The sequence below is a fragment of the Stegostoma tigrinum genome, chromosome 21, assembly GCF_030684315.1.
Source record: "Stegostoma tigrinum isolate sSteTig4 chromosome 21, sSteTig4.hap1, whole genome shotgun sequence".
Classification (NCBI taxonomy): Eukaryota; Metazoa; Chordata; class Chondrichthyes; order Orectolobiformes; family Stegostomatidae; genus Stegostoma; species Stegostoma tigrinum.
In genome coordinates, this window is record NC_081374.1 from 12,175,487 (window position 1) to 12,188,581 (window position 13,095).

The window sequence follows — 13,095 nt, forward strand, 5'->3', positions numbered from 1 at the left end:
ATTTCCCCACGACTCAGCATCATGTCGTGTAGATACATTTGTCCAGCAACCATGAAGGATGAACCAGTTTAGGATTACCTTCGTGTAAGGTTAGTGATTAATCCAGATAACAATTGATGAGGATGCTTATGGTTTGAATTTTGCAGTAGTAATGTTGACAAATCTGTCAGCTTTCTTCATTGTTACTGCATTGAAACTTACAACAAATTTTGGAGTCCACGCAGGTAGAGGGCAACACGGAAATCCAGAAATCATTGTTAACGATTCTATGCTTCTCCATGAAGTGAGCTGCTCAGCTGCCCAGTGTATAATCCCAAAGCAAATGGTCAAATGAACAGCTTCACTTTTGAGATGTTGGGCTCTCTGTGAAAACCGAATAAAATTACATAACATCCGAAAGAACTGCAGATGCTGTAAATCAGCAACATCCACACTTTGTTCCTGACAAAATTACATTTTGGTTGGTGAGATGGGTTTTAAACAACCATACAAACTTTGTACTTCTTACTAAATACCATCAATCACCGGCCCTTTAAAGCCAATTTTAAATTTGTGGAATTACAAATTTTCAACAGAAAAAAAAACATAAGTTTTATAATAGTGACATTTAAACGTCTATCAAAATTCAATAATAATCATTTATTCCGCTGTCTAAACATTTGAAATTTTAAAAAATAGTTTCAGCAAAGATCTGTAGCTCGGGTTGTGGGTGAGGTTGCTGATTTGCTCGCTGAGCTGGCTTGTTTTCATTCAGATATTTCATCACCATACTGGGTGACATCATCAGTGAGTCCTCCAATGAAACGATGTTATTCTACTCTGCTTGGAATTTATTCTCTCAGGTCCGTTATGGTGCCATATACAAACCCATACAGAACAAAAACCAGAAATGACAATAGTCACCATAACAGACCCGACATACAAATTCCAAGAGGTGTAGAACAACATCGCTTCAGTGGAGGCCTCACTGATGATGTCCCCTCTCATGGTAATGAAATATCTGAACGAAAACAAGCCAGCTCGACGAGCAAGTCAACAGCCTTATTTGAAATAAAAGTTAAGCGGCTGAGTGCTTTTAAATTCCTGGGGGGTTTTTTTGTGTGAGAATACACCTAAAGGATTGGGTGCCTCCTCTGTTTCTGACACTGCTGCTGCATTCTTGGAGAACCCTTTGACCTGACATCGTGTTTAAATTGCCTTTGGAAAAAGGAAAACCCACAATATAAAGAGTGGGATAATAAAATGTGAGGCTGGATGAACACAGCAGGCCAAGCAGCATCTCAGGAGCACAAAAGCTGACGTTTCGGGCCTAGACCCTTCATCAGAGAGGGGGATGGGGGGAGGGAACTGGAATAAATAGGGAGAGAGGGGGAGGCGGACCGAAGATGGAGAGTAAAGAAGATAGGTGGAGAGGGTGTAGGTGGGGAGGTAGGGAGGGGATAGGTCAGTCCAGGGAAGACGGACAGGTCAAGGAGGTGGGATGAGGTTAGTAGGTAGCTGGGGGTGCGGCTTGGGGTGGGAGGAAGGGATGGGTGAGAGGAAGAACCGGTTAGGGAGGCAGAGACAGGTTGGACTGGTTTTGGGATGCAGTGGGTGGGGGGGAAGAGCTGGGCTGGTTGTGTGGTGCAGTGGGGGGAGGGGATGAACTGGGCTGGTTTAGGGATGCAGTGGGGGAAGGGGAGATTTTGAAACTGGTGAAGTCCACATTGATACCATATGGCTGCAGGGTTCCCAGGCGGAATATGAGTTGCTGTTCCTGCAACCTTCGGGTGGCATCATTGTGGCAGTGCAGGAGGCCCATGATGGACATGTCATCAAGAGAATGGGAGGGGGAGTGGAAATGGTTTGCGACTGGGAGGTGCAGTTGTTTGTTGCGAACTGAGCGGAGGTGTTCTGCAAAGCGGTCCCCAAGCCTCCGCTTGGTTTCCCCAATGTAGAGAAAGCCGCATCGGGTACAGTATAAAGAGTGGGAATTTGTTTCTTAGTGGTTAACCAATGTCTGGTTGCATGACTTTACACTGAATGCAAAATCTAGCTCAATGTCGTTAACACAATGAAAGCAATTGGCATAATTGGAGTGTGCCAACATTCAAGGATTCACAGCCTATTGGCATCTCTGTAAATCACTACTAAGTAGAATTTGCTTTACATTATGATCTTGGTCCTTGTTGTCAACAACCCTTCGCCCAACTGGTCAATAATTACTGAGCTGAACTTATTTCAAACCTTAAATGTGACTGTAGTACTGTGAAAAAGAAACAAGTACAGTGTCAAATACACAATCAACCAGAGGCTGAGAATTTATAATTTATAAATCTATAATTTATTATCCAGCAATACTAAGGCTGAACATATTCTTCACCTTTAACTCTGATCAATTTAACCGGATGGAAGACAGTAAAATGATGTGAAATTTTAGAGAAATGCTATGGGAGATAATGAAGTATGTGCTATAAACTTCAACTGAGTTGAAGTAATGAATAATTATTCCCAGACACTTAAACAAAATTACAGACTGCAACTGTATAAATGAAAGTTTGGAATCCTATTTGTTCTGCCAATCTTGAAGTAAAACTGTACAAATTCAAACGATTTGTTTAGAAATGTCTTGTATAACAATTTCTGACTTTTGAAGTAGGATGGTTAAATTCAACAAACTTAGTAAAGTATAAACAATTTAGCAGATGTGTTTACTGAGGTACTAATAGTATGCTAATACATTTTTTTTTATTTAAATATGTGGTTGGTGAAGGATTGCTAACTCCCAGATATCTGTTTCTTTATCATATTTGTGCGACGACTTTATTTCTTGTTGAAATTACTGCATTTTTTTTCTTTATTAAATTAAACCTTTACAAACACCCGCTCAGAATACGTGACTTTTAATTTTACTTTCCAAACGTGCTGAGATGTAACAGTGATTCAAATTATGCATGAACTTGAAGGCAGGTACTGGTTGTGATTGGGTCAGCAAAACACGGATATCAGATGTAAACGAGCAAATTTTAGAATATCACCTGATATGACAAAGTCTGAAATCACTAAAAACATGGCATGACATTTACAGCATTACCTTGTGTAATAGATAACCTCGCAAGCGCTTTTGCGCAACCTATGGCAAACATTTCATTATTGCTAAGTCCATGAATTCTGTCTTTCAGACAGGAAGGAGACCACAGATTCAGAGTAAAACCAGACCGCACATAAGGCATTCTGTCCACAATATTGGCCAGACCCTTTTAATCATGAAAGTAATTGAATTTATTATCATCCTCATTGCAGTTTCATTATCGGGTAAGCAAACAAGTGGACTGAATCCAAATTCGAGAGATTACTTTTTTATGTTTCTCTTCAGGCATTTGTTAAAAAAAGGTTCTGTTTTAAACGCTACTTGTATTTGACAGAATGTGCAATGTTTTATTGTGAATAGCTATATAGAGATGTGCTCTGAAAGCTTGATGCTTTCCGTAAAGTTTGATTTTCACAACGCCAGAAGATAATTAGTGTATATTCAATAGACGGGAGAATATTATTCATATAATCAGTTTGCAATTGAAGAAATTACAACAACATTGGACGGTTAATGATTAAGACATAATGAGTGTCTTCATTCAGCCAGTGGTGTTATGCGTTTGTTAAAATAACTATGAGAATGTGGTCAGCATTTGCCTGTTGCAAGTCAAAGATTCATGTCACAGGATCACAGAATTGTTACAGTACTGATGGGCTTTTTTTTCTGGCTTTCAAGCCAAGGATTTCTTGGCCTTTTATTTGTCAGCTTTATTCTGCATGTCACTTAGATTTTCTATGAAAAATCTGATTAACGTGATCATTACGAACTTTCTTAATCAGCTGCTATTAAATCAAAAAGCCTTCTCATTGTAATTTTTTAAATACTTTCTGCTTTTCAAGATTCCGCTGGTTCTTCCAGTTTCAAGAGACGTTTTGGAGGTTTTGTTTGCAGAAGTTGATATGTTCCCATGGTTTTTGGCTGCTACTGGAGCAGGCACAGTTGTAATTTGTGCCAGATTCATCATCTTCCAACGTTTGTTGCATCAGAGGGATGTCCAAACAAAGGGTCACTGGACCCCAAAATGTTAACTCTGACTTCTCTTCACAGATCCTGCCAGGCCTGCTGAGCTTTTCCAACAATTTCTGTTTCTCTTTAAGCAGCATGTTGAAGTTGTCAGGAGGGACTGCGGGTTGGGCAAATCCTGTGCCTGACCCTTCAAAGTGGGCCATCTCAGGTGAAGATGTTATTGGGGACATGAATACTCCTTTTACAGCATCTTCTAAACCCATGACCTCCACTATTTGGAGGGCAAGAGCAGTGGAGGCATGGGACACTACTACCTTTAAGTTCCTCTCCAAGCCACACATCATTCTGACTTGGAACATATCACTGTTCCTTCAGGTTTCTGGGTCAAATCCTGGAAGTCCCTTCCTATGTATCAGAGATAATAAGAACTGCAGATGCTGGAGAATCTGAGAAAACAAAATGTGGGGCTGGATGAACACAGCAGGCAAAGCAGCATCTTAGGAGCACAAAAGCTGCCGATTTAGGCCTAGGCCCTCCATCACAATTGGGGGAGGGGGAGAGGCTGCTGAAATAAATAGGAAGTGAGGGGGAGGCGGATCGAAAATGGATAGAGGAGAAGATAGGTGGAGAGGAGACAGACAAGTTAAAGAGGTGGGGATGGAGCTGGTAGAGGTGAGTATAGATGGGGAGGTAGGGAGGGGATAGGTCAGTCCGGGGAGGATGGACAGGTCAAGGGGGCAGGATGAGTTTAGTAGGAAGGAAATAGGGGTGCCATTTGAGGCGGGAGGAGGAGATAAGTGAGAAGAAGAATAGGTTAGGGAGGTGGGGATGAACTGGGCTGGTTTGAGGATGCATTTGGGAGAGGGGAGATTTTGAAGCTTGTGAAATCCACATTGATACCATTAGGCTGCAGGGTTCCCAAGCGGAATATGAGTTGCTGCTCCTGCAACCTTCGGGTGGCATTGTTGTGACACTGCAGGAGGCCCAGGATGGACATGTTGTATAAGGAATGGGAGGGGGAGTTAAAACGGTTCGCGACTGGGAGGTGCAGTTGTTTACTGCGAACCGAGCGTAGGTGTTCTGCAAAGTGGTCCCCAAGCCTCCGCTTGGTTTCCCCAATGTAGAGGAAGCCACAACAGGTAAAGTGGATGCAGTGTACCACATTGGCAGATGTGCAGGTGAATATCTGCTTGACATGGAAAGTCTTCTTGGGGCCTGGGATATGGGTGAGGGAGGAGGTGTGGGGACAAGTGTAGCACTTCCTGCAGTTGCAGGGGAAAGTGCCAGGTGTGGTGGGGTTGGAGGGGAGTGTGGAGCGGACAAGGGAGTCCCGGAGAGAGTGGTCCCTCCGGAAGGAGTCCTCTACACTTGGGAAAGCCAGCACAGTCTCCCCCCGTCCCTATTTATTTCAGAACCGTCTTCCCCTCCCCCATTTGTGATGGAGGGTCTAGGCTCGAAACATCAGCTTTTGTGCTCCTAAGATGCTGCTTGGCCTGCTGTGTTCATCCAGCTTCACACTTTGTTATCTTAGTCCCTTCCCTATGTGCTGTGTAGGCATACCAACTCCTGTGGACTGAAGCAGTTCAGGAAGGCAATTCAACACCACCAACTCAACAACAATTAGGCACAAGCAAGAAATGCTGCTCCAGCGAGCTACACCTACATCCAATCAAAGAATAATATAAAGAACTGACTACCTGGCACTGCAATATATTTTTTTGAAGCAGAGCTATTCATCTGGAGGGTAGGCAAGAGAGCCCTCAGTTGACTAAAGCTGTAGCAAGTAAGAATTTTTTTTAAACCTCCTTTCTGGGACCAGGAATGTACTCTGCAGATCAACAACAATGTCACAGTTTGCAGACTTGTGTCCAACAAGATACCTCAGTTGGTTTGATATAGACGCAGCACCTAACCTTTCTGAGTAGTGTTGCCGGCCCATGGAATTCCAATGGGATCAAATGTATCACTACAGGCTATTATACAGTGGAGAAATGAACCTACGTCTTTTCAGACCCAGCGATCTGGTACGCCGGGAAAATAAATAGTGCGGCACGGTGGCTCGGTGGTTAGCACTGCTGCCTCACAGCGCCAGGGCCCTGGGTTTGATTCCAGCCTCCAGTGACTGTCTATGTGGATATTGCACATTCTTCCCGTGTCTACATGGCTTTCCTCCAAGTACTCTGGTTTCCTTCCGCAGTCCAAAACTGTGCTGGTTAGGCAGATTGGCCAAGCTAAATTGTCCTAGTGTTCAGGGATGTGTAGATTAGGTGGGTTATGCAGAGATAGGTCTGGGTGGAATGCTGTGAGGGTTGGTGTGGACTTGTTGGGCTGAAGGACCTGTTTCCACAACATAGGGATTCTATGAAATTTGATGAAACTAACAACAGAGTATTGATAAATTTGCATATGTTAAGCAATCAATAATTTGCAATCTGAATCTGAATTGATCATATACTTGGATAGCACAGACAGAAATTGTTACAACCCACTTTCACAAAAAATTGTTCAATTAAGTGCCCATTGTCCACAAGGGACATAGACATCTCTTTCCATTGGACAGAGACAATTGGTTATACATAGCTAGAGCAGAGGAGACTGAAGGGAGACATAATTGAGATTTATAAAATTATTAGGGACATAGATGGAGTCAACAGGAAGGAATATTTCCCCTTGGTAGAGGAATCTGGGGCAAGGGGCTCAAAGTGAATGTGAGGAAAGTTTTTTCATACAGATCATGGTAGGAATCTCAACTCATTGCCTTTAAAGATAAAAGCAAAACCCTCATAACATTTAAGAAGAATTTAGACATGCACTTATGATGCCAAGGCATGGGAAATGGGGTTAGAATAGTTTGTGACTTGTGCAGACTCAATGGGCTGAAGCAAAATCAGAAAATGCTAGAAAATCTCAGCAGGCTTTGCAGCTTCTGTGGAGAGAGCAGAGTTAATGTTTTGGCTCCACTGACCCTTCTTCAGAACTGCAGAGGATCTGAAGAAGGGTCACTTGACCTGAAATGTTGTCTCTACTTTCTCTCCGCTGATGCTGCCCAATTTGCTGAGTTTTTCCAGCAATTTCTGATTTTGCGTCTCACTCCCAGATTCCACCGCTCCATGTTTTTGTTTCTTGTTTAATGGGCTAAAAGGTCTTTTCCTGTGCTGTAGACCTCTATGACTCTATAAAGTGAGGAGGAAGCAGGGCTGCTTGAACTGTGCAGCCATTACAAGGATTGAACATGCGCCATTGACATTGTACTGGACCACTTTATAGACATATGGCCAACTGAGCTAACTAACATCTCCGTCCTATCACCTACCACCTCCAGCCCCTGCAACTATAACTGAATCTATAACTGAAACCTATAACTGAATCTTCCATGCTTAGTGCAACAAACAGCAGGGAAAGTAGCAGGACTCCTTCCTGATGATATTTTTGCCTGTACATTTTGATAAATTATTTGTTTCAGGATGTTGACAACATCATAAATTTTGGATTCATCATCCAAGTGTAGGTGCCTTGAGAAATTTTCCTTGAATCTGGCAGAATTCATAGTAATCATCCTCCCACAGTGGTGGGGTGTAGGACGTTCAAGTTATTATCAATGTATGACCAAATGTCCAAGGCAAGGTGGTGCATGGTCTGTTGTTTCCATGAATTTTCTTGTAGTTGTTATGGTGCAAAGAGGTATTATCAAACTCACTTGGTGAGCTGTTACAGAACAAGCTGCAAATAGTGCCTGTGTTACTGGTAGAAAATATGGATATTGAACTTAGTGATAGAGAAAGGCAAAGTCACTATAATCCCAGCAGCAAAGTCACTATAATCAAAGCAGCAGCAACGTAGCAGCAAGATCTGCAATAATTAGCCTCTGATTAGCACAACTATTTTCTTGTGCCAGAATTAATTTTGGTCATCAGAGAATGTTTCTTTTTACCATCATTGAGCTGAGTTTTCTAGTGAGCCCTTGGTACTATATTCACCATAATGCAGCCCTGACGCCAAGGACAGCTCCCTGAGTATTTAGCTCTTCTGTTGATGTTTAGTGTCTGGCAGTCACAAAGTCAAGAGCTATATATTCAAGTGGCATTGTGGACAGCCTTGTTACAGCTAACTTGTGAATACACTCCAACTTTAAAGTAAAAAGGGCCAATGAGTTAAAGAATTCACATGAAATTGGATGCTGTTTGTTGGATTTTGTCAAGTGAGAGTTGGACCAGTTTCTGTCTGGAGATACCTCCTTGGAAAGACTAAGTTCTGTTTGCAATAGCAAAAACAGAAGTTGCAGTAAAAGCTCAGCAGTTCTGGCAGCATCTTGTGAAGGAAAAAATCAGTGACCATTTCGGCTTCCTCAGAACCATCCCGAGGAAGGGTGACCGGACCCTAGGTGTTAATTCTGACTTTGTTCTCAATAGACGTTGCCAGACCTGCTGAACCTTTGCAGCAATTTCTGTTTTTGTTCCTGATTTACAGCATCCGCAGTTCTTTTGGTTTTTATTCTATATGGAGGAATTTGCTCAGAGCAGCTTGTGGACTAGATTTGATCAGCAAAGAGGTTTGCAGACAATTGTGGCTTTGAGTGTTAAGCAGGAAGTATAAATTGTAAAACATAATTGTAAAAATAATTGTAATTAGTATAGATGGTAAATTATTGATCGTCTGGGACTGATGCTTGTGGCACTCCATTAATGACATCTTTCCAAACGGAACAAGTTCCTTAATCCCAACTCTATTAACAGAAATGTTAGAATTCAAAAAGATGGTACTAAAACTAGCTTAAAGGCACCTGAAAGTTACCTGAATGCTCGTAGCATTCAAAACAAGGTAGATTAGTCAACGGCACAAATCATCGCGAATGAGTATGATTTGATAGCTATTATGGAGACCTGGTTGCAAGATGGTCATAACTGGGAATTAAATATCCAGGAATATCAGATTATTCAGAAGGACAGACAGGAAGGTAAGGGAAGTAGTGTAGCTCTGATATTTAAGGATGACATCAGGGCAGTAGTGAGAGATGATATGGGTTCTATGAGAATAAGGTTGAATCTGTTTCGGTGTAAATTAGAAATTCTAAGGAGAAGAGGTCACTGATAGGCATAGGCTATAGGCCACCAAATAATAACATCACATTGGGGTGGGCATTAAACAAAGAAATAACTAATGCCTACAAAACTGGCATGGCAATTACCATGGGGGATTCTAATTTACATGTCAATTGGTCAAACCAGGTCAGTGGAAGAGTTAACTGAATGTAATCACGATCATTGTCTTGAACAGTATGGAATGGAACTGATGAGGGAGCAATCTGCCGTACACCTGGTGTACTGGGACAGGAATCATTTATGATCTCATAGTCAGGGATCTTCTTGGAAGGAGCAATCACAGTACGGTTGTTTCTTTACCAGGGTTCTATCCTTAAACAAAGGAGACCACAATAGGATGAGGGAGGAGTTGGCTGAAGTAGGCTGGAAGCAAAAACTTTACGACGGGACAGTTCAGAAACAGTGGAGGACTTTCAAAGCAATTTTTCAAAGTGCTCAGCAGAAGTATATACCAGTGAAAAGGAAGGAATGTCGGAAAAGGGGCAATCAGCCACGGATGAGTAACAAAATAAGGCAGGCTATCAAATTGAAAGGCAAGGCATACAAAATGGCAAAGGCCAGTGGGACAGTGGAAGATTGGGAAAACTGTCAACATCAACAGAAAAAAAACTATGAAGAAAAGTAAGTAGGTTATGAGAGTAAAATAGCTCAGAATATAAAGAGAGATAGCAAAAGTTTCTATAAATATGTAAAATGAAAAGAAATGGTTAAGGTAAACATTGGTCCTTTAGAGGGTGTGAAGGGGGATTTAATAAGGGGAATGAGGAAATAGCTGAGGCATTGGACAGGTTTTTTGTGTCAGTCTTCACCATGGAGGGCACAAATAATTTGCCAGTAATTGATGACAAAGATACTAAGGTAGGTGAGGACTGAGACACGATCATTATCCTAAAAGAGGTAGTGTTGGGCAGGCCAATGGAGCTAAAGCTAGACAAGTCTCCCGGACCTGATGGAATGCATCCCAGGCAAGGAGATGGTGAGAGTAATAGCAAAGGCACTTGTGCTAATTTTCAAAAATTCACTGGGCTCTGGGGCAGTTCCAGCATATTGAAAAACAGCCAATGTGACGCTGCTGTTCAAAAGAGGAGGCAGACAAACGATAGAGAATTATAAACCAGTTAGCTTAACTTTTGTAGTGGGGAGAATATTTGAATCTATCATCAAGGAAGAAATAGCAAGACATCTCAGTATAAATTGTCCCATTTGGGCGGACGCAGCATAGGTTCATGAAAGGCAGGTCGTGTTTAACTAGCTTACTGGAATTCTGTGGAGACATTATGAGCACAGTGGACAACAGGGATCCAGTAGCTGTGGTGTATCTAGATTTCCAAAAGGAATTCAGCAAGGTGCCACACAAAAGGCTGCTGTATAAGATGAAGGTGCTCTGTGTTACATGCAATGTATTAGCATGAATGGCGTCTTCTACATTGGGGAAACCAAGCAGGGTCTTGGGGACCGCTTTGCAGAACACCTCCGCTCGGTTCACAATAAACAACTGCACCTCCCAGTCATGAGCCATTTCAACTCCACCTCGCATTCCTTAGACAACATACCCATCCTGGGCCTCCTGCAGTGCCACAACGATGCCACCCGAAGGTTGCAGGAACAGTAACTCATATTCCACTTGGGAACTCTGCAGCCCAATGGTATCAATGTGGATTTCACAAGCTTCAAAATCTCCCCTTCCCCCACTGCATTTCAAAACCAGCCCAGCTCGTTCCCACCTCCCTACCCTGTTCTTCCTCTCAACTATCCCCTCCTCCCACCTCAAGCCGCACCTTCATTTCCTACCCACTAACCTTATCCCGCCACCATGACCTGTCCATCCTCCTTGGACTGGCCTATCCCCTCCCTACCTCCCCACCTATACTCTCCTCTACAGTCTCCATCCCCGCCTCTTTAACTTGTCTGTCTCCTCTCCACCTATCTTCTCCTCTAACCATCTTGGATCCACCTCCCATCTCTCCTTATTTATTTCAGAACCCTCTCCCCATTCCCCCTTTTCTGATGAAGGGTCTAGGCCCGAAGCGTTAGCTTTGGTGCTCCTAAGATGCTGCTTGGCCTGCTGTGTTCATCCAGCTCCACACCTGGCTTTCTCGGATTCTCCAGCATCTGCAGTTCCTATTATCTCTGTGAACTCCTCTTCTATCTCTCGAGATGCTGCCCAACCCATCACGAGTTTCCAGCGTTTTCTGATTTTAATTCAGACCTTCAGAATCCACAATATCCACTTTTAAATCATTTGCTAAAATGTTGGCATTATTTATTACAACGGAATTGTGTGGAGGATGCAAGTTAAGGTACTTCATTTTAAAAAGCCTTAGAATTCACTTGCAGCATTCAATCTAACAGCTATGGCCACTCATGAGGTAAGGTGTGTGTTGTATTGTTGCATATGTTTTATTTGTTGCAATGGTTGGTATTCACCAGCAGCAAAAAGACAAGAGAAAGATGCAAGATACTTTAGTTTAGAAAAACAGGTTAGAAGCTGAGAAAGACTCCAGTGAGCATCCAGCTGGTAGGAAGAAAACAGAAATGTTAGTTTGCAACTTAACTGCTTTCAGAAACTCTGGCTCAAAAAGCTCAAAGACGTAGCTGTGAATGAGAAATCAGTTGTAAGTGCTTTTATTTTTTCCAGAATGTGGACTGGGCCTGCATGCTGCAAGAACCATAAGTGGGCTGAGGCCAATACAGTTCAACACCTAAAAACAGGCCATAGTCAGTGGCCTGTAGATAATACAACTGCTTTGAGCTTAAGCCATTGCACAAAGGACATATTTAAATACGAGTTGTTCTTACTCAATTTATTCGATGATTTTCCATGACACAAGCAAAATTAGATCTTTTTTTAAACCTATAACATACTGAAAAGAGTAGTCAGGGAACCAACATTTTGAAGAGCGGGCAGATCCAGGCTATTTGTTATCAAATGGAACTTAATAAAAGTCAATGAACTTTGTGGCTTGTTTAATGTTCTGATTCATGGCCAGGAAATGGTCTGCCCGGAATGCACTCTGAATGATTTGCACAACAATAACTCACACTCTGCAAACAAACAAGCTATTTATTAAATCAGTTTTGGGTATAGAATGTAAATACATTGCTTTAGAGTATTTCATTTCTAAGAGCATTTTAGAACAAACTTTTTCCCACAGAACTTGCAGCATTATTTTCAAAACCCTAAACTTGTAATTTTATTAATTTCGTTTTTTGATATTTCATGAGTGGCAGACTTTCAAAGCGTACTGAAAGTTGCTTAGTGGGGAGAAGGAGAACCCTGCAGCCCAATGGTCTCAATGCGGACTTCACAAGCTTCAAAATCTCCCCACCCCCGACCTCATCCCAAGACCAGCCAGCTTGTCCCCGCCTCCTTGACCTGTCTGTCTTTTCTCCCACCAAGCCGCTCCTCCCACCTCACCGACAAACCCCCACTTCCACTTCTTACCTACTAGCCTCATCCCTCCCTCCTTGACCTGTCCATATTCTCTCCCATCTCCACCCCCGCAACCGACCACCTCCCATCCCAAATCCCTACCTACACTCACCTTTACTGGCTCCATTCCCACCTCTTTGACCTGTCCATCTGCTCTTCTTTCCTCCTTCCATCATCGCCTCTCCCTCTCTCTGTTTATTTGAGTCCCTTCCCTTTACCCATTTCTGAAGAAGGGACCTGACCCAAAACATCAGCTTTCTTGCTCCTCTAGTATTGCCTGGCCTGCTGTGTTCACCCAGCTCTACACCTTGTTATCTCAGACTCCAGCATCGGAAGTTCCTACTATCTCTAAGTGGCAGTTGCAGTTCTGAAGAAGCGTCAGTGGGCTTGAAATGTTAACTCTGTTTCTCTTCACAGATGCTGCTAAATCTGCTGAGTTTCTCCAGCGATTTCTGTTTTTGTTTCAGTTTTTTATTGATAACTGATAGGTAATAGTGTCTGCCAATGGATTGGGATGTCAGAAT

At 42.6% G+C, this 13,095-nt stretch overlaps 1 protein-coding gene across 1 annotated transcript in view; it reads left to right on the plus strand.

The window, feature by feature from the left end:
- Positions 1-13,095, plus strand: part of LOC125462658 (polymeric immunoglobulin receptor-like) — a 66,968-nt gene that overhangs the window by 25,663 nt on the left and 28,210 nt on the right. The window contains exon 7 of the mRNA XM_059653211.1: positions 3,141-3,294. Within this exon, the coding sequence (XP_059509194.1) occupies positions 3,141-3,294 (154 nt within the window). The remainder of the gene's footprint in view (positions 1-3,140; positions 3,295-13,095) is intronic.